The sequence below is a fragment of the Rutidosis leptorrhynchoides genome, chromosome 2, assembly GCF_046630445.1.
Source record: "Rutidosis leptorrhynchoides isolate AG116_Rl617_1_P2 chromosome 2, CSIRO_AGI_Rlap_v1, whole genome shotgun sequence".
In the NCBI taxonomy this organism is placed as follows: domain Eukaryota; kingdom Viridiplantae; phylum Streptophyta; class Magnoliopsida; order Asterales; family Asteraceae; genus Rutidosis; species Rutidosis leptorrhynchoides.
Genome location: NC_092334.1, coordinates 659,171,206 through 659,191,115, shown reverse-complemented (window position 1 = coordinate 659,191,115; position 19,910 = coordinate 659,171,206). Strand labels below are relative to the sequence as shown.

The 19,910-nt window shown below is 34.2% G+C and overlaps 2 protein-coding genes across 2 annotated transcripts; both read left to right on the top strand.

The window, feature by feature from the left end:
* Nucleotides 1–1,151: 1,151 nt before the first annotated feature.
* Nucleotides 1,152–9,233, top strand: LOC139890195 (uncharacterized). The gene is made up of 2 exons (XM_071873092.1): nt 1,152–1,205; nt 8,742–9,233. Exons 1-2 carry the CDS (start codon nt 1,152–1,154, stop codon nt 9,231–9,233), a joined length of 546 nt encoding a protein of 181 aa, XP_071729193.1.
* A 768-nt stretch (nt 9,234–10,001) lies between these two features.
* Nucleotides 10,002–13,250, top strand: LOC139890194 (uncharacterized). The gene is made up of 3 exons (XM_071873091.1): nt 10,002–10,325; nt 11,324–11,566; nt 13,074–13,250. The coding sequence occupies exons 1-3, from the start codon at nt 10,002–10,004 to the stop codon at nt 13,248–13,250; spliced, it is 744 nt and encodes a 247-aa protein (XP_071729192.1).
* Nucleotides 13,251–19,910: the final 6,660 nt, after the last annotated feature.

Here is a 19,910-nt window from a genome sequence, read left to right as displayed (position 1 = left end):
GACGTTGTTATAACGATAATCGTTATATATATCGTTTTCGAGTTTCTTAAATTAATAGTCTCATTTTTATGTATATAACTCATTGTTAAAATACCTAATGAGATACATACTTATAATAAAAACATGTTAACTATATATATAACCATATATATGTCATCGTATAGTTTTTACAAGTTTTAACGTTCGTGAATCACCGGTCAACTTGGGTGGTCAATTGTCTATATGAAACATATTTCAATTAATCAAGTCTTAACAAGTTTGATTGCTTAACATGTTGGAAATATTTAATCATGTAAATATCAATCTCAATTAATATATATAAATATGGAAAAGTTCGGGTCACTACAGCCTGAGTGGCCACCGAGTTGCCCAATGAAGCACACCACCCGGGTTCAATTCCTGGCTATGCCAGATTGTCCAAAAAGGGAGTGACACTAGAGGGTGCGCATAATGCGCAATTCACCGGGTACCAGGTCTCGCGCTCGGGGGGCTTGATTACCCAAGGTTTTACCTTCTATGGGGAGCCAATGTGCTCATTCATAGGAGGGTTTCTTTGCTTACCCAAAAAAAAAAGTGATATGCTTGAGCTTTGTTTAATTTGAAATGTAATTGTTCCCTGTTCTTCGTGCCAATGCGGGCAGTCTGGGTAATGGGTCAAAACAATAGTAATTTCTTTAAGGCAAGTTCAAATAGGTCGTTTGATAGTAAATCTACTTTATCAACAAAAAAATTGATCTACACTTAATGATCTTATTACCTTCTTATTTTTCTTTACTACTATTATTTACTATTTCTTATTTTACAGGTATTCCGCTTGACTATCTCTGATTTAACAGAAATTCGGTAGTATCCGCTTGACTATCTCTAATCAGTAAGATTTATTGAAATCAATTGTCTTCTTTGTGCTTCTCCGTTTCCGATTACATTGCACTATACGATTTACATGACATACAATGATCAATCCTTGAGTTTAAACAACCAATAGATGTTTTAACAAATTACTACTACCTTGATATTATTATTCTTAATCTTAATTATCCTTCTTTGAATTATTATGTTAATGTTAATGTTAATCTTAATCTTTCTGTTATAGCTATTGGTCAATAACATAATTCGGATCAAAGTGAAATTGTCGCTGTTGAAGGTTCAAGATGGACATGGATATGAAGCTGATATTGTATCAAGCGATTGTAATGGATGAACAGGTAAATTTTTGTTCCTTATGTATCATTCAGTTAACTTCTTTAAATTATATTTGTTATTTGTAGTTAAAAATTTGTAATGCTGTGATTTGTGAGTTGAATGTTAAATAATGATATCGGTCATACTATTTTTACTATTTAGTGTTAAAATGTATGTATGTCTTTTACTTGTCGTTGTAATACCATAACTTTGAGTTTTTCAAGTGATCATGGTTAATCCTTTAAAGGGATTTAAAATTACTACTTCACTATTTCGTTTTGTTATTGTTACTGGTGATGTTGTGATTGTCGAGATATGATTATTGTATAACATTTATCATGTAATGCTACTATTACTTCTTTGTGAATTAATTTTATAATGATAAATATAAGTAAAAATGTAATATGTGAACTTATTTGCACTTTTACTTAGTTGAGCTATTGGTAAAGTGCTACAGGAACAAATCTTAGGGGGTTTTAGTAAATGAGCCTGGCTTGTCACTCTATGCAATTCAAGCCTAAAATGAATTTGATTGACCATCTATCGTAAGAAAGGAATATATGTGTCTTCTTGCTTGGTGACATTCTTCAATGTGAAGTTGGTCTACAAATACTTAATTTATTTTGCAGCTTGGAAATACTTATGTTGATCCTTAAAATTAAATGGTTGATTGTTATTATAGTATATTACGAATCGAGTGAGTGTTTCAAGGATTTTATTCATCATCCAGACATGAATGACGATGTCGTCTATCCCTTTCACAAAGATTCAAGCTATGAAGTTAATAGGAACTTATTCAATTTCGATTTTCTCGATTTCTCAATTATTGCAATCACCATTATTCTACTCTCAGATTTATCTTCAATATTCTTAGGTACTTTTACGGTTTCGTTCGTTAAATCATTTGTGATGTCAAGGATACTATCATCATCAGGTTTATGATTAAATCACATTAAGCCCTTTCACCGATCGTATTTCAAAAACTCAGAGTTTATTAACAGAGTACTACAATGTATATCATCAAAATAATAAATATAGATTTTTATATAATAACTATTCAGGTGGTTTCTACAATTTTGCCTCAAAGAATGGGTCAAAATTTTCATCGTTAGTCGCAACATATAATTTTCTATAGTTTTGGCAACGTCGAATGTTTATGGGTGGTTCTGTTATTGACTTAACTATTGCTCAAGGGCCTCCACTAGATGGGAGCATGTTTATGGGTTGTTGGTTTGATCAAAGTGTATATAGTTGTTTTGGTGGTTGTGGTGATATTGTAACGTGATAAAAGGTGTGATATGAATAATTCTGGAAAATATTGTGCAAGCTATAAGTGTCTGTTATAGCTTGCACGTTGTAGGATTTAAGGTTTCAAGTATAATTTGCAATCCATGTAGGATTTAAGGTTTCAAGTATAATTTTCAATCCATCAAACTGGGTATGCACGTTGTATAGTTTTCAGTATATCCATTCATAGCATTTACGATACTTAAATATACAATAATTTTGGTTTCAATATACATATTATTAGTATACTGTTTCGTCATTTGTAAGTGTATCATACAAATATTTTTCGTTGAAATACAAGATCATAACTCATTTTTTATGGTCGTAGTGAAAACAATCACATTGAAATACAAGATCATAACTCATCATTCATTACCATACTTTCTACATCAAATGCTACACTCGGAACTTCGATTTTGCTGAAAACTTGTCACAAAATTGTATCAGTCTGTTTTTACCTATTTTAGTTTAGAACAACTATCAATAACTCATTTTTAACATTTCTTTAATTTCAATACATATACAGTATAATAAAGTGTTTTGTCATAAAACTGCTATTAACAACAAACAATGTTGTACAAATATTAACGATTAGGAAAACTATTTTTTAGAGCTACCGTGCAACGCACGGACTCTTAAAATCTAGTTTTAATATATAGACAGTTGTAGATGATTATAACTAGAACATGCTAAGAGATACGGAGTAATATTCCTTAGATAAAAATAAAAAAAAGACAGTCGTAGGACTCGAACGCATAACCAAGCGTTTATATGAGTGGGGGCACAACCAACCAAGCTAACAAGTATACGTTTATATCTATGAAATGCAAATTTTCAATAGAAACATTGACTGGTGGCCTGTGCCGCCATTACTCCATACGTAGCTCCGCCACTGAAAGCTAATGTCACGTTTTTCATTGCTCGAAAGGGATTCTGATTTTGATTTGGTGTAAAAAAAGGATTATGATTTGAAAAAAAATCAATAAAGGTAATATTGGTTCAATTGTGCAGCCACATAGATGCATGTCACCTGATCACATCTGATTAGGTGGATGACATGTCATCGTCTTCTCCAAAATTCCGGTAACATTCTTCAGAAAACGTCTAAAATACCAAATTGTATGTTCTTATTCTTTTTTAACATTACAACAACTAAACTAAAGATAATCTGTGTATACATGTGCATACCATGACCAAATAGAACAGCTTGTGTTACTTCGTTTGATATGTAAATTCTTCGTGTGATATATTATCTCTAAAATTATTTTACCTGGATAATTACAAGAATGGGGTTATAAATTTTAGGTGAAAGGCAAGAAATTTATTTACAAAGTCGGTTAAGTCATAAGACTCTAAGAGCACTAGGTTCCTGTGTCTGTTTGTCAAGGTTCATTTCGGTGTCGAAAATGGACCTTGAAATTGATTAAAGTGGGGTGTCGTTCGGTAACCATTTCAGAGCCGAATATGACGTGGAACAATAAGAAAATAGAATAATTTAAAAAGGACAAAAAGGACAAAAACCCACCGTTGGGTGGGAGACGATGGAAATGGATGGTGAGATCGACGTTGTGGCGGTATCCGGTTTTGGCCTGCGTCGGTGATGGATGCTGAGATCGACGACAGATACCTTATGCTCTAAGAGTATTATTTTGATTAAATCTCAAACTGAAGGAAACTAAGAACGAAGCTCCTAAAGAAAAGCTACTATCGGGTGGCTTCTACTTTTTTTTTTTTTTTTTTTTTTTTTTTTTTTTTTGCGAAAAAGAACTGTATATTAATAAACAATCATCAAAGAGATGATTCAAACCATGATGATACAATAAAACAGAACATGAAATGAAATTGACTAACTAAACATGAACACTTGAGAATGCATACTGACTAGGCTAAATATAACATTAAGCGTCTCCAATTAGGATCTTCGGCATGGCGTTCCAAACATAAGTTTGGTGTCCGAAACATAACTTGGAGTTAGAATCCCAATGAAAAACTTTCATCTTGAATTCCCGCGCCATAGAGGACCAACGAATAAAACTTGAGTTGAATATTGCGTCAATTCGAGCCTTCCAAATGGACACTTGATAAACTTGGGACCAAAACCCATTTGAACTCATCCATGAGAAACCTTGAAGGAACGAAACCGTGTTTGTTTTACTAAAAAAGCTTGGAATAACCAATTTCAATGCCCTTTTTCTGTTAAATTTTCTTCTTCTTGAATGCTTCAAGCCCGTCACCTTCAATGCCTTTCATAAGTTCCCCAAATTTCTTGAAGTCATCTTTATTTTGAACCTTTTTGGAAACGGTAGCTTAACCATTGTTTTTACTAGCTAGTGCATTTTTTGTGAAGTCACAGGTTTCGTCTAGTTCGGATTCAACACTAACTTCAAACAGATCAGTAGCATTGATAATCTCATCATTCAAATCATTTTTTTTAGCTTTTGTTTAGTTTAATTTAAGTGGACTTCTATGGCTTGAAGAAGAGAGTTGGTATAAGTTTAAATCCTTATCTTTTTGAATATTTTTGAGGATAATAGCACATGAAGATCTACAATCCTTTTCACAACCAACATGCACATTGGAAGAATTTGGGTCAATAGGTAGATCGAGAATCGGCTATATTGGTAAGGGCTTGGGGAATAGGATGTAAATTAGAAAAAGTAGAAACTGGTGGTACAGTTTTATGGGTAGTAGTGGGTGGAATGCTAAAAGTTGGTGGGGGTGAATGTGACATGTCAATGGTGTGTAGCTTTCCTGTACTCTTTAGTACTTCACAATAATAATAATAACTTAAATCTGAATTGAGTATTTCCTTGTCCCCACAAAAAATGTTACCTGATGGTTCTTTGGTTATATTATCTTTAAATTGATTCAATTTTTTTTTTTTTTTCTTCTAAAAACCGCAACTTTTATAAAACGCGAGACCTTCATCCAAAAAATGAAGACTCGGAACAAGGATACAAACAGAGGCACCGAGACCAAACACCACAAAAACCTCTACAAACAAACATACAAATACAAAAACAATGAGAGCTCAATGAAAATAAAAAATTAACGAACGAAAAAACTTAACCATCAAACTTAGACCTTCAAACAACCACCCCTTTACCTTTCTTTCGCCGAGCCCTCGAACCCAACCAATGTAGTAGGCTCGCCTCCTTTTGTCACAACTCCATCCTCACAAGGTTGACTTTCAGTTTGCATCATTGGGGGTGTCACCATTAACATTTGAATCCCCCCCCCCCCCCTCCCCCCCCCCCCCCCCCCCCCCCCCAAAACAAAAAGTTCCCCATCTTCCAACCCATTTTCCAGCACCTGATCAGGGTGATCAGTATCATGTAAGGACTCAAAAATTGGGACGTGCGGGGGACAGATTGAGTCATTATGGAGTTTAATGATGTCGTTTTCATCAAACCTGTTAACGCTAGGAACATCAACAAATTCCTCTACCCAAACTTGACATGTAATGGAATCGGACAGTTTAGTATTAACATACCTGGGTGAGAATTTAGGATCCTTGATTTCTACGAACACAAATAAGGATTCTGCCTGAAAAAAGGTAGAATGACATGGCGTGTATGTGACTGCACACTTGGACCAAAATTACCTTTATTGAACTTTTTTCAAATCATAGTCCTTTCTTTGCATTGAATTAAAATCAGGAACATTTTTGGGAAATGAAAAAAAGTGACATTCCCTTTATTGAGAAATTTTGACCTTAGGTTATGTTTGGCAAAAGTAGCTAGAAGCTGCAAGCGTTTAGCTGCAAGCGTTTAACTGAAAGCGTTTTAAATGTATTTAATTGTTTGGCAAAGTAGCTGGAGGTGTTATAAAATAAGTAAAATGACAAAAATGGATACTAGAAAAATTACTTAAATAAAATTACATACACATTTATATATCATTATCTATATTGTATATATATTCAATTGGAGAATTTATGAACAGTAACTACAGTAACTTTTTTGGCTTTTCTTCACAACGCTTTTTAATGGATAAGTACATTTTGCTTCCTCATTATTACAAGAAGCGATCTTGGCTCAGTGGTTGGCTATCTCCTTATATAAGTAGTCACCCTAGGTTTGAATCCAGCGGATACTTTTTTTTTTAAAAAAAAAGTTAATATTCTTTACCAAACAGAAAGCCCAAAATTGTAATTGGCCCAGCATCGCGGGCTGGCCCAACTAGTTAGTTATCATATCATTATTTCCAATCATCACTTATGCATACGGTTGATACAAACACATTTATATAATTATCCTATCATCATCTATATCTCTCCAAACGTAACTGAGAACATACCATCATTATACTGTATGATTAGTATTTTCTCTACAAAATAAGTATAGTGATTTTTAAAATAAGAACAGTTTGATCAACAACTTACATATCATTACTTGTTACCTCACATTATATAATCTTCATTTATTTTTTTTATCATTCTTTACAAATAATTCAAGAGTTTACAAAAATCAAATACGAGTATAACTGTTCTACGTCATATACCGGTTAACCATCGGCGGACATATGCTAACCTTCTCCTTTTCAACTTTACAATAAATAAAATAAACATGAATAAAAATAATCGAGCCCGTATGATATTTAATCACACTTTCAATTCATATAATAATTGAGTCAACAACAGACAACTATGATTAGCAATTAGTGGAAGTAAAAAAAACATGATTACAAGGTTGGGGCACGATAATAGAATACATGCGTAGAAGTAAAGAATTTTGATTACAAAGGTACGTTCTGATACGATTAATAATTAGGGTTTACCTCAAAAACTATTGCAGCGGCGTTGAATTGGAAGCAACGAGCACAGAAACAAATTGCAATTTAGGGTTTGGGCTATAATAGGGTGAAGGTAACTGAATTACGTGGGAAGTATCTAAAATATTGGAAGGCTATTTAAGTAATTTAATTATCAAAAAGCTCTTTTACAATATCAAACGCTAGATGCATCAGCGTTTTCATAAGGGGCTTTTTCTCATCCTCAAAAAGCTACAATCTCCTCTCACAAACGAAGCTTTTTATCATGTTGGAGCTTTTTTATAAAAACTAAAAGCTAAAAGCTCCAAAAAGCTTCAAAAAGCTCCCGGCCAAACACACCCTTAATGTTATATTTTTAGGCTATTTGCCCTATATTCTATAATATTGAAACTTCTAAAGGTTGTACAAGAAGCACACTATCCGAGTTGTCCAATGAAACACACCACTTGAGTTCAATTCTTGACTGTGTCAATTTGTTCAGAAAGGGAATATGACCAGAGGGTGCGCATAATGCGCAAGTCACCCGGTACCATGTCTTGCGTTCGGGGGGCTTAATAACCTGAAATTTTATCCTCTACGGGGAGTCAATGTGCTTGTACATGGGGGATTCGTTGCTTACCAAAAAAAAGTTGTACAATATATATATATATATATATATATATATATATATGGGCAGGTTCAAACGAGAACTACAAAAAAAGCGAGAACTGCGAGAACTTTTAAATTTCATAGTTTTCATACATTTAAATGCAAAAAATTACATGTAAATGTTAATTAATGTTCATATCACAGATTACATATTTATATATACATATTATCACTTGTTACTTTTATTATTATATTGACTTGTTACTTGTTATTACCGTTTGTAATAAAAGAAAGAAAAAAACTGGTGCTATTGTGAATGATATTGGTGCAACTGTTATCGCTTAATTTTAAATTTTGTGCTATTAATTAAGTGCGTATTCATATTTATTTTATTCTATTATATATTGACACTACTGCTTGTATAGTTTTTTAATTTCATTTATCGTGTAGAGATGGTTACTTGAGGTCATGTCTGCTGTTGGAAAATTACGGCCTCACTAATTCTTAACAAACGCCCAATGAAAAACAATAAAGAAATTAGAACAATCCACAACACAAGAATTTAACGTGAAAACTCCAAAACAGGAGAAAAACCACGGGCCCCCAAAGAGAGAAATTCACTATATCACAAATTGTTACAATGACATAGACAACTCTCTTAAGCCAACTACACTCTTCAAAGTATTTAACTAATACAACTTTCAAATAAGGGTAAGAAAGAAAGAAATAATCAAATACTTAAAGTGTATTGATTGGTGCAAGTTGGAATGATGCCCATGACCTCCTTTTATAACCAAGTCACCCACCTCCAACTTCTTCCTCCCACCGATGTGGGATAACATCCTTCACAAAGTAAACATATCAATTTTTCTATCAAAAACAAAACCAACAATGTCCTTCTAGCTTAGCAGCACGTAGGTCTAGGAGGGTTTAGAAGAGGTGATAGGCTACTGAACCCGGTTAGGATTAGAGTGGGGAGTTGGAATGCAGGATCCTTGACTAGCAAATCACGTGAGCTTGTAGATACATTACTTAAAAGAAAAGTGAATATTTTGTGTGTTCAAGAGACTAGATGGATTAGATGGAGGAGTGAAGATGCGGTTATTATTGATGACTACAAGTTGTGGTTTTCAGGTTCTAGAGTAGCTAGAAATGAGGTAGGAATCATTATACGACATCGTTATAGGAACCATGTTGTGGGTGTGGATAGGTGTAGCGATATGATTATGTCGGTTAGATTAGTTATACAGGAGGAGACTTTTGTGGTCATTAGCGCTTACGTACCTCATGCGGGTTTAGACGAAGATGATAAGAAACATTTTTGGGAATCGTTGGATGAGGTTGTGAGGAGGTGCCCTGCTGACCATCAATCGCTTTTGGGGGAGACCTTAATGGACATATAGGAACCAATGTGGATGGCTATGCGGGAGTCCATGGGGGCTTTGGGTACGGAGTTAGAAATGAAGAAGGGCGCCCTATTCTCAAATTCGTTGTTGCCCACAATTTGGTTGTTGCAAACTCTTTCTTCAAGAAGACGGATGCTCAACTTGCAACTTTCCATAGTGGGGGGAATAGTACACAGATTGACTATATGTTGCTTCATAAGGAGGACCTTAGGTCTTGCGGAGACTATAAGGCCCTGACTACCTAGACATGTTCCTCCCAATACAGATTATTGGTCATGGATTTAGTTCTACAGAGACGAGTTACCAAGAGTGTGAGACCCGCCCAGCCTAGAATCCTATGGAAGAATCTGAATGAAGAGAAGGCTGAAACTTTTAAATCTACAATTTTAGAAAGAGTTGAGGCAGGAGCGGAGATGGATACTCATGTTGATGCGGATAAGATGTGGAATAGTCTGGCGTCCATTATTAGAGAGGTAGCCAAGGAATCCTTAGGGGTGGCAGTAGGGACTTCGAAAGGACATAGGCCTAGTAGAGAATCATGGTGGATTAGTGACGAGGTTCAAACCAAAGTTGCGCTTAAGCAACTGAGGTTTAGGGAGCTCATTATATGTCGGGAGAGAAAACCCGGGGATAGAACTAGGGCTGAAGAGAAATATAAAGAAGCCAAAAGAGAAGCCACAAAGGCTGTTGCATGTGCAAAAGATAAAGCATGTGAAGATTTGTATACAAAAACTAGACTCTAAAGAAGGAGCAAATGATATTTACATGATTGTAAAAGCTAGAGAGCGTAGAAGGAGGGATATAGATAACATCAAGTTTATCAAAGATGAAGCCGGCCAAACTATTGTGAAGGAAGACGAAATTAGGAAAATATGGGAAGGGTATTTCTCATCTCTTTTCATTGGTGGAGTACCCGGGCATCGAGAGGATCTGCAGGACTTGGGTATAGAACAATTCCAGAACAACAATTTCTGTAGGAGGATCAGCCATGAAGAAGTAAGATTGGCACTACAAAAGATAGGGAGAAACAAAGCGGTTGGACCAGACCAGATTCCGAGAGAAGCGTGGCGCTTCCTTGGAGATGATGGTGTATCTTGATAAGTCTCCATTCCGTAGGCATTTTATAGCTTCTAAACGTCTTGTTAAAAAGACACGTCAACCACCATCTACAGAAATAAATGGGATGCCCAAATTTGTGGTAATTATAGAGGCATAAAATTACTTAGTCATACTATGAACTATGGGTGTTTATCGGTTTGGTTTTCGGTTTTTCGGATTATTCGGTTAAGTTTTTTCGATTTTTAAACTTTTATAATCAAAATCGAAAATCAAACCGAAATCAAATTCAGATATCAAAACTAAAACCGAATCTAAACCGAAAACCAAATTTGAATTCGGTTTGGTTTCGGTTAAAACCAAATTTAACTTTGAAAATCAATTTTTTACTTTTTTCCTAAGAGATGAACAAACAATATTGTATTAAGCTTTTAATGTATCATACTAAACTAATATATATATATATATATATATATATATATATATATATATATATATATATATATATATATATATATATATATATATATATAATTGAATGTATATATACAAATTTACAAAATACAATAAGCTTATAAAGTATCACAATATAATACATGTTATATCAAGAAAATAAACAAAATTATTAACCAAGAGAAAGTCGATTTAAATTGGCTACGTGTATAAGAATGTGGAGAGAAAGAAATTAGAAAAAATATGAATTAATAATTTATATACAATTTCAAATCCGAGAAAACATACTTTGACTAGAAAAGGTAAATTAAGTACTCAAATCATATATTTAATACATGTATGCAATAATAATAATAACTTAATATATTAATTTAATAATGTCTAAATTGAATTCGGTTTTATATTCGGTTTTCAGTTAACCAATTTTAGAAATTTCAAAACCAAAAACTGAACTGAAATCCGAATTTTAATTCGATTTTAGGTTTCGTTCGATCCGAAAACCATATTACAAATTCAGTTTAGATCTTTACGGCTTGGTTTCGATTTGTATTTCGGTTTAAACGTTTTTAACCAAACAGATGAACACCCCTACTATGAAGCTTTGGGAGAGAGTGATCAAGAATAGACTTCGACGCGAATCTACTGCTTCCGAGAACCAGTTTGGTTTCATGCCAGAGCACTCTTCGATGGAGGCAATTCATATTATAAGGAGTCTTATGGAGAAGTATAGGGAAAAGCAAAAGAGGCTAGAGATTGTTTTGTTAGACTTAGAAAAGGCCTATGATTGTGTTCCACGAAAGTTGATTTGGAAGACGCTTAATGTTAGAGGTATTTTAAGTAGATATATTAGAGTTATCACAGATATGTACGAAGGGGCGAAGTCTTACGTTTGAACGCCTGTGGGAAACACAGAGTATTTCCCGATAGAAGTAGGTCTGCACCAAGGATCTGCCCTTAGCCCTTTCGTTTTTTCTTTGATCCTCGACAAGTTGTCTCGAGAAATATAAGAGTGCATCCCTCGGTGTTTAATTTTTGCCGATGATATTGTGCTTGCATCGGAATCCAAAGAGGAGCTTAATAGAAGACTAGAGCAATGGAGGGAGACCTTAGAACAAATGGACTACAGATCAGTAGACAGAAGACGGAATATCTTAGGTGTAATTTCCACAGGACGGAGGATGAACAAAATGCTAGAGTGAATATTAGCATTGTGGACCAGATCTTGCATCCATAAGATTCGTTTAGATATCTAGGCCAAGTCCTTCACAAATCAGGGAGGATAGACGAGGACGTGACCCACTGTCATAAGGTAGGTTGGTTGAAGTGGTGAGTAGCGAAAGGGGTGTTGTGCGAAAAGAATATACCACTCAAACTGAAAGGAAAATTCTTCAAGGTGGCAATTAGACCTGCCATATTGTACGGATCAGAATGTTAGCTAATGATGAAGGCCTAAGAGAGAAGGATGGAGGTGGCAGAAATGAGAATGCTTAAGTGAATGAGTGGTAAAACCATGTTAGATATGATTCCAAATGGTGTGTTTACGGAAAAGCTTGAAGTCAGAAGCATCATTGACAAGCTAAGAAAATGACGACTTCGATGGTTTGGGCATAGGCGACCACCTATAGCCCTAGTTAGGAGAGTCGAGGCAATCACGCTTGACGACGTTAGGAGAAGGGGTAGACCTTCTCGTAGGTGGGAGGATAGAATAAGGATCGTCATGAGGGAGCTTCTGTTGACCGAGGACATGACTTCTGGTAGGGATGCGTGGTTAGCTAGAATAAGCCTAGTCGAGTAGGGCCCTTTCTATTATTATTGTTATTGTTATTGTTATTGTTATTGTTGTTGTTATTGTTCTTGTTGTTATTGTTATTGTTGTTGTTATTGTTCTTGTTGTTATTGTCATTGTTATTATTCTTATTGTTATTATTATTATTATTCTTATTGTTATTATTATTATTATTATTATTATTATTATTATTATTATTATTATTATTATAGTTATAGTTATAGTTATAGTTATTATTATTATTATAATTATTATTATTATTATTATTATTATTATTATAGTTATTATTATTATTATTATTATTATTATTATTATTATTATTATTATTATTATTATTATTATTATTATGAGTTTGTTTGGGTATGTCTGTCTGTGTGTGTGTGTGTGTGTGTGTGTGTGTGTGTATATGTTTTTGGATGCATGCATGTTAATGATGCGCATAGCTGCATGTAACAACCTGAATTTTATGTATTAGAAAGTGTGAGTAAATATATGCATCAGAAACTGTCACTAAAAGTCTACCTATACTTATTCATTTTCAGATTTTACATCAGAATCAGAATCAGACAACTTCGGTCCCTGAAAAACAAAAGTATCCTGAATCTGGGATGTCGCGGTCGCGACGGATGATTTCGCAGGCGCGAGATGTCACTAAAACTGATCCAAACTCAGCCTTGGATCTCATTTCACCCACACAAAACCGTCTCATCCTTTCTTAGAGTAAGAAAGAGAGTTTTAGAGAGAGAGCTTGATTTGGAGAAGAAGAAGTGGGAATCTCATTAAAGTGCTAGTGTTAAAGTTGTTCATCTCGTTCCTAGCTACATTTTAGTAATGGTGGTAAGTTCTAACTCCGAATTTAATTTGCTAGTTTGATATTCAAAGTTAGGGTTTGAACTTGTAAGTTCTTGAGAAAACCATCTAGCTCATTAATGAAAGTTTGAAGCTAGTAATTGGTGTTGTTGACCCTTGTTGGTGGGTTTTGGGTTGGTTGATGATTTAATCATGTTTAGGACTTGTAATTCGGGTTTAATCACTAGGTTTAGTAATTATGAAATTTTGGAACCTAAATGGATGTATGTAAAGGTTTGATTCTGAAATGGGTCAAAATTAGGGTTTATGGGTCAAATTGAGGAAGATAAGTGTTTAATGCTTGTGTTTTGGTTTAATTGGCATTATAGGGCCATTTTCACTAGCGTTAAGTGATTATTGGTTAGTTTGGGCATTGGTTGGGCTTGGAAGTGCAATTGGGTCAAAATTGCACTAAGAGTCAATTTGGGTTGGTTTGTAATCCACCCTAATTGTGTTGTTTGTTATGTGATAAATGAAATAGGTACATTCCATTGACGAGTTGCGGATTATTCGGTTGCATTTTTATCAAGGCGCTAAGGTGAGTGTAAATATATTATATGCGTATGTATGTATAGGATGGGTGCGGGTGGGGTAGTGTGATCCTTGTACGTTCGGGTTCACTTTACATGTGCGTAGGATGATGGACTCTATGAGTTTTGGGTCCACGTGGCACGTTTGTGCGTTTTGTGTTACCAACCTTGGGGTAGTGAATCTCGTGCGTTTCGGATTCACAATGACAAGTAGGTCAACCCCGTTGATGTTGTTGAGGTGATTTAGGTAGTGATTCTCGTGAAGTTCGGCTTCACTAGTGAATCGCGTGTGGTTTCGGATTCACGATGTCGCGTGTAGCTTCGGGCATTCCCATTATTGTTATGACTTATGGTAGTAAATCTCGTGTGGTTTCGAATTCACTAGGGCGCGTGTAGTTTCAGCCAACCCTATCGTCGTAGAGGTGAAGGTGGTGAATCGCGTGTGGTTTCGGATTCACTGGGCGCATGTGGTTTCGGTCGGCCTTCATAAGTTTGAGGTTAAGGGGTTGACCTTGGGATTTTTGGTAGATGTATATATATATATATATATATATATATATATATATATATATATATATATATATATATATATATATATATATATATATATTGTTTTTGTTGTTGTTGTTGTTGTTGTTGTTGTTGTAGTTAATCTTGCGGATTAACATGGTGGTACGTTATGTATAGCTTTGCTTAGTTATACCAGGATGTGGTATGTGCTTATTACTTGTGTTGGTGATACGTATTCATTTTATACATATGTATGTATATAGTATGTTTATTCTCACTAAGCTTTATAGCTTATTGATGTTTTAGCAGAGGGGTACGAAATAGTATTATTTTTTATACAAAATACTACAAAATATGACACAAGTTTTATTAATTTACGGATGGGATATACCTAAACCTTGCTACAACACTTATAGGCAGTGTACCTAATCGTAAAGTAGTGTAGTTTTTAGTAAGTCCGGTTCGTTCCACAGGGAAATCTTTAAACAAAGCTTAACGCTATATTAGTTTACTTTTATAAAAATACAAACATATATATAAGTAATATTATTATTATAAAGGGGGGTTTTTACCGTTTAATGACCGGTTTGTCGATTTTAAGACTTTAGTCGCAGTTAAAACCTAATGTAAAATATAAAATAAATACAAGACTTAAATTAAAGCGTAAAGTAAATAACGATAATGAAATTGCGAATAATAAAAGTGCGATAAAATAAACTTACGATAATTAAAAAGTATGATAATTAAAAGTGCGATTAAATAACAATAAATAAAAGTGCGATAATTAGAAGTGCAATTAAATATAAAATAAAGGAAATTAAATATGAAATAAAAGAATTATGCTTATTTAAACTTCCGTAATCATGATGTTTGACGTGTTGATTTTAGTTTTATGCCCATGGGTTAATTGTCCTTTGTCCTGGATTATTTAATCTGTCCGTCTGGTTTTTGTCCATAACAGTCCATCAGTCATAAATATAAAGTGCGAGTGTCCTCGTCAAATTATTATTATACCCGAAGTTAAATATTCCAACTAATTGGGGATTCGAATTGTAACAAGGTTTTAATACTTTGTTTAATGAATACACCAGGTTATCGACTGCGTGTAAACCAAGGTTTTACTACTTTGTTAACAATTACACCAATTACCCTTGAATGTAATTTCACCCCTGTTTTAATTATTCTAGTGGCTATTAATCCATTCCCGTGTCCGGTTAAATGAACGATTATTCGTACATATAAATACCCCGCCCATCGTGTCCGATCGAGTGTATATGGTAATTTATAGGGACGCCCAATTGTAAATCTTTATATTAACATTAACAAACTATCATTTAGTTAAACAAATATAAAGCCCATTAATAGCCCATAGTCTAATTTCCACAAGTGTCGTTCTTTTGTCCAAACCCCAATTATGGTACAAAGCCCAATTACCCAATTTTAGTAATTAGCCCAACATCATGATTACTTCATTTTAAATAAGCATAATAATAACTTAGCTACGAGACATTAATATAAAAAGGTTGAACATAACTTACAATGATTAAAAATAGCGTAGCGTTACACAGACAGAATTTCGACTTACACCCTTACAACATTCGCTAACATACCCTTATTATTAGAATTATAATTAAAATTAAAATATAAATTATAAATTATATATATATATATATATATATATATATATATATATATATATATATATATATATATATATATCGTATATATGAGAGAAGAGAGAAAAAGATTATGAATTGCGATCAGAATTCGGTTGCTTTTATAGGAAAAGTCGAATTTTGGGGCTCCGCGACTCGCGGTGAAAACCTCTTCAAACTCCGCGAGTCGCGGAGGTTACTTTTACAGCTCAGAGGAGTTTGGCTCTTTGTTTACCGACGGTTTATAATATATATATAATATATATATAATTAATATAATTAATTATATATTATATTATATTTATATGCATAGTTAACTTGTAATTTTTAGTCCGTTGCGTCGAGCGTTAAGAGTTGACTCTGGTCCCGGTTCCGGATTTTCAAACGTCCTTGCGTACAATTTTATATTTTGTACTTTGCGTTTTGAATCTTGTACTCTTGTAATTTCGAGACGTTTCTTATCAATAATTGGAACCTCTTTGATTGTCTTTTGTTCTTTTGAGCTTTTTGGTCGTTTGCGTCTTCAATTCGTCGAATCTGTCTTTTGTCTTCACCTTTTATTATTTAAACGAATATCACTTGTAAATAGAACAATTGCAACTAAAAGCTTGTCTTTCTTGAGGAATAATGCTATGAAATATATGTTCGTTTTTAGCATTATCAAATATTCCCACACTTGAGCGTTGCTTGTCCTCAAGCAATATTGTCTTGAAATACTAGAATCACTTCTTTATTCTTCATACTTTGTACATCAGTGATTTCTATACGGCGGTATAAACAATGGTAGTAACGATATGGTTTACAATCCCACATGACTATAAAAATTTAGATCCATTAAGGAAATTGGATCTTTATGAAAACATTTGATCTTTTGAAAATTAAATCTAGTTTTTACCCTAGATAAGTTTTCCGGAATAACCCTTTACCGGTGTTTGCAAAATATTTTTGTGGGTTTGGTGGGTTTCAAATTTGAAAATTTTAGCTCAAAACTTGCGGTTTTGTGTCACCCACTTGCTAACCTTGTATTTGGAAAGCAACACGTCCAGTTTACTTGTCCCGTATATTACCTTTCGGTAAACTACCGTCCGGTTGTAAAGGAAAGCGTTAAACAAGCAACTGTTAAGGCAATGTCCCTTGACATGCTTTTAATTATGGTCTATAACGTGTCGGACGCAATTACTATCCTTTGTAGGAGCAATAGTAAAGCTCACCCTTATAATTTTTCGGTATGGCACAAGGTCCTGTCTTTGACCATGCTATGCAACCACCGTTCTTACGGTTGACACCCGATTTGGTTCAGGTGACCTAATGAATTCCAGGTGAATTCCTAGGATTTTACGTTCAATGGTAATGAACGCATTGAAAATGGGTTTTCAGAAAACAAATCGGTTTATAATTTTGATCAAAATATTTTCTCGTTCAAGCTCGAGTTTAGATATCATTGAATTCCATGAGTTTGAATTCTCAATCTTTAAGGTCAATCTCTAGGATTGAGTAATATCAGTCTTAAAAGCTGATTTTTAATCTTTAAGGAGATTATCCTTTCTGGGGATCTGATTCATTAGTCTTATCCAGCTAATTTGCATGGTGCCCCCCATTGTACGAGATAAATCCTTCTCATGGTTAGGATAAATCTGACCACTTGGCGACCCTGTTTAATGCTGAGGTCCGTGGATTTCCTGCTGATTTTAGTGATGACTTTTCTAGATTTTTCGTCAACCTACAGCTGGTCTGGACGACAACTTCATGACCTAAATCAAGAAGCGCGTTTCTTCTTCGGAATACTTTACTTCCTTTTAATGATGGAATTGATTCATCATGTAGATCCATCTCTTCTTTTCTTTCATCGGGTAAAAACAGTTTAGTTTAGTCCAAAGCAAAAGTATTTTCAGTTATTTGTTACAGATATATGTGACATATGTTTAAGATAACTTGGTAAATTTTCCCACACTTGGCTTTTATTTTCCTTTTTATCGTCCTCTATTCCATTTTAAATGAATTTTAACATTTTAGTTTGTTTCTTAATTTGTGTCCTTTCCGAGGTAACAATAATTTCGGTGTTAAAACCTAGTTTTATCGTTCATAAATATGTATAAACATGATTTTGAATTCATTTAATTGAAAATTTTGAAAATTTTTACTAGAATTGGGTAGTCAGTATATAAGACTAGGGCTGTTCTTTTTTATCAGAGAGCACTAGATTCTAATACAACTACTGCTTTACTAGTATTTTTAATGGTAACCAAGTGTATAAAGTAAAAATTTATAAAATCCGAAAGAATTTAACCCCTTCCCACACTTAAGATCTTGCAATGCCCTCATTTGTAAGAAATCAGTAACAATTTAAATTATTGAGGGTGATTTGTGTGAAAATGATTAAATTTTACCAAAGTTTCCAAATATATTGGCGTTTGTTTGCTGAATGATAAATGGTGCACATCATTTGTTCATTCCGTCTTGTTGTTATTTCACATATATTTTGCATCTTGTCGTCAAAATTAGTTGCTTTTGCTGAACTTAATGCCAGTCTTTGAAAATGCGTTGTTTTACCCTGTTGTGTACATAAGATAAACTGCAAACATATATACATATTTTTGAAGTTTGGTATATTACCCCACATTCAAAAATTATTAAAATCTAAGAATAAAAGTTAGACAATTATAAAAATGATTACAATATTAACAAAAGTATTAAACGTATCAATAATTACAAATTACAAAATAAAAAAAAATAATAAGTAAACTAAGGATGATATTGGTACCAATAGGGGTTCCAGGCATAACCATAGGTGCTATAGAATGCTTCGGCAGGGTCATACGTAGGATACGGTGGCTGCATCTCTATAGACCAGGGAGGGAAGATGGGTTTCGGTGTAGGAATATAGTTTCTACCTATATTTTGGCAATGAGCTATGATTTGGTTCTGATGAACTTGCCAATCTTCAAATGCTCTCTGTCTAGCATTTTCGTATTTCTGAGAAGCTATAAACCTATGCATTTCTTGCATCTCATTCCCCCCTCCTACATTACCTTGCTGCTGGTTTCTCTCCACCTGTGGATGTCTACCATGGTATCGTACTGCGGCGTTATTTCGCCTCTTCAAAACTTTCGCACCATGGTATACATTTAAACCTATAGTATCGCGGGGTTCCGGTTCTTCTACTAATAATCCCCCCTGACTTATATCCACACCGAGATATTCACCAATCAAAGTAATAAAAATACCACCTCCTATTATGCTATGCGGTCGCATCCCCCGAACCATAGCTGATAAATAATAACCCACACAATATGGTATACTTACAGCTCTTTGTGGGTCTCGAATACACATATGGTAAAACAAATCCTGTTCATTTACTTTTTCTTTGTTCTTACCCCTTTGTGTAATCGAATTAGCTAAAAACCTATGTATCACTCTTAATTCGGCTCTATCTATATCCAAATAAGAGTAATTTCCCCCTTTGAAACGGTGATGGCTTGTCATTTGACTCCACACACCGTGTGTATCAAAATTTTCATCTATCTTTCTACCGTTTAGTATCAATCCTCTACAATCGGCAGACGCTAACTCCTCAGGCGTATATATACGTAAAGCCTGATCATTCAACTCTATACTACATAACAATTCTTCACACCATACTTTATATACAGGTCTACGTATGGTGAATAAACATACCCAGTCATTAAAAGAAGAATTACCATACCTCTGTACAAGTAATTCCCTAATTGGCCCGGCCAATTCTACAGCTTCTAAGGGTCCCCATTCTATGACCCTCGGTACCTCAACAACCTTAGAATGAAGAGTATGTAAACCCCTTTGATATTTTGGATAATCT

Excerpts from the sequence above, each read along its gene's own strand:
- LOC139890195 (XM_071873092.1), top strand. The coding sequence starts at position 1,152 with ATGGACATGGATATGAAGCTGATATTGTATCAAGCGATTGTAATGGAT. Across the intron at positions 1,206-8,741 it reads CGATTGTAATGGATGAACAG|CACGTAGGTCTAGGAGGGTT; the intron begins GTAAATTTTTGT and ends CTAGCTTAGCAG.
- LOC139890194 (XM_071873091.1), top strand. The coding sequence starts at position 10,002 with ATGATTGTAAAAGCTAGAGAGCGTAGAAGGAGGGATATAGATAACATC. Across the intron at positions 10,326-11,323 it reads GCTTCCTTGGAGATGATGGT|ATGAACACCCCTACTATGAA; the intron begins GTATCTTGATAA and ends TTAACCAAACAG. Across the intron at positions 11,567-13,073 it reads TGATTTGGAAGACGCTTAAT|ATTTTACATCAGAATCAGAA; the intron begins GTTAGAGGTATT and ends ATTCATTTTCAG.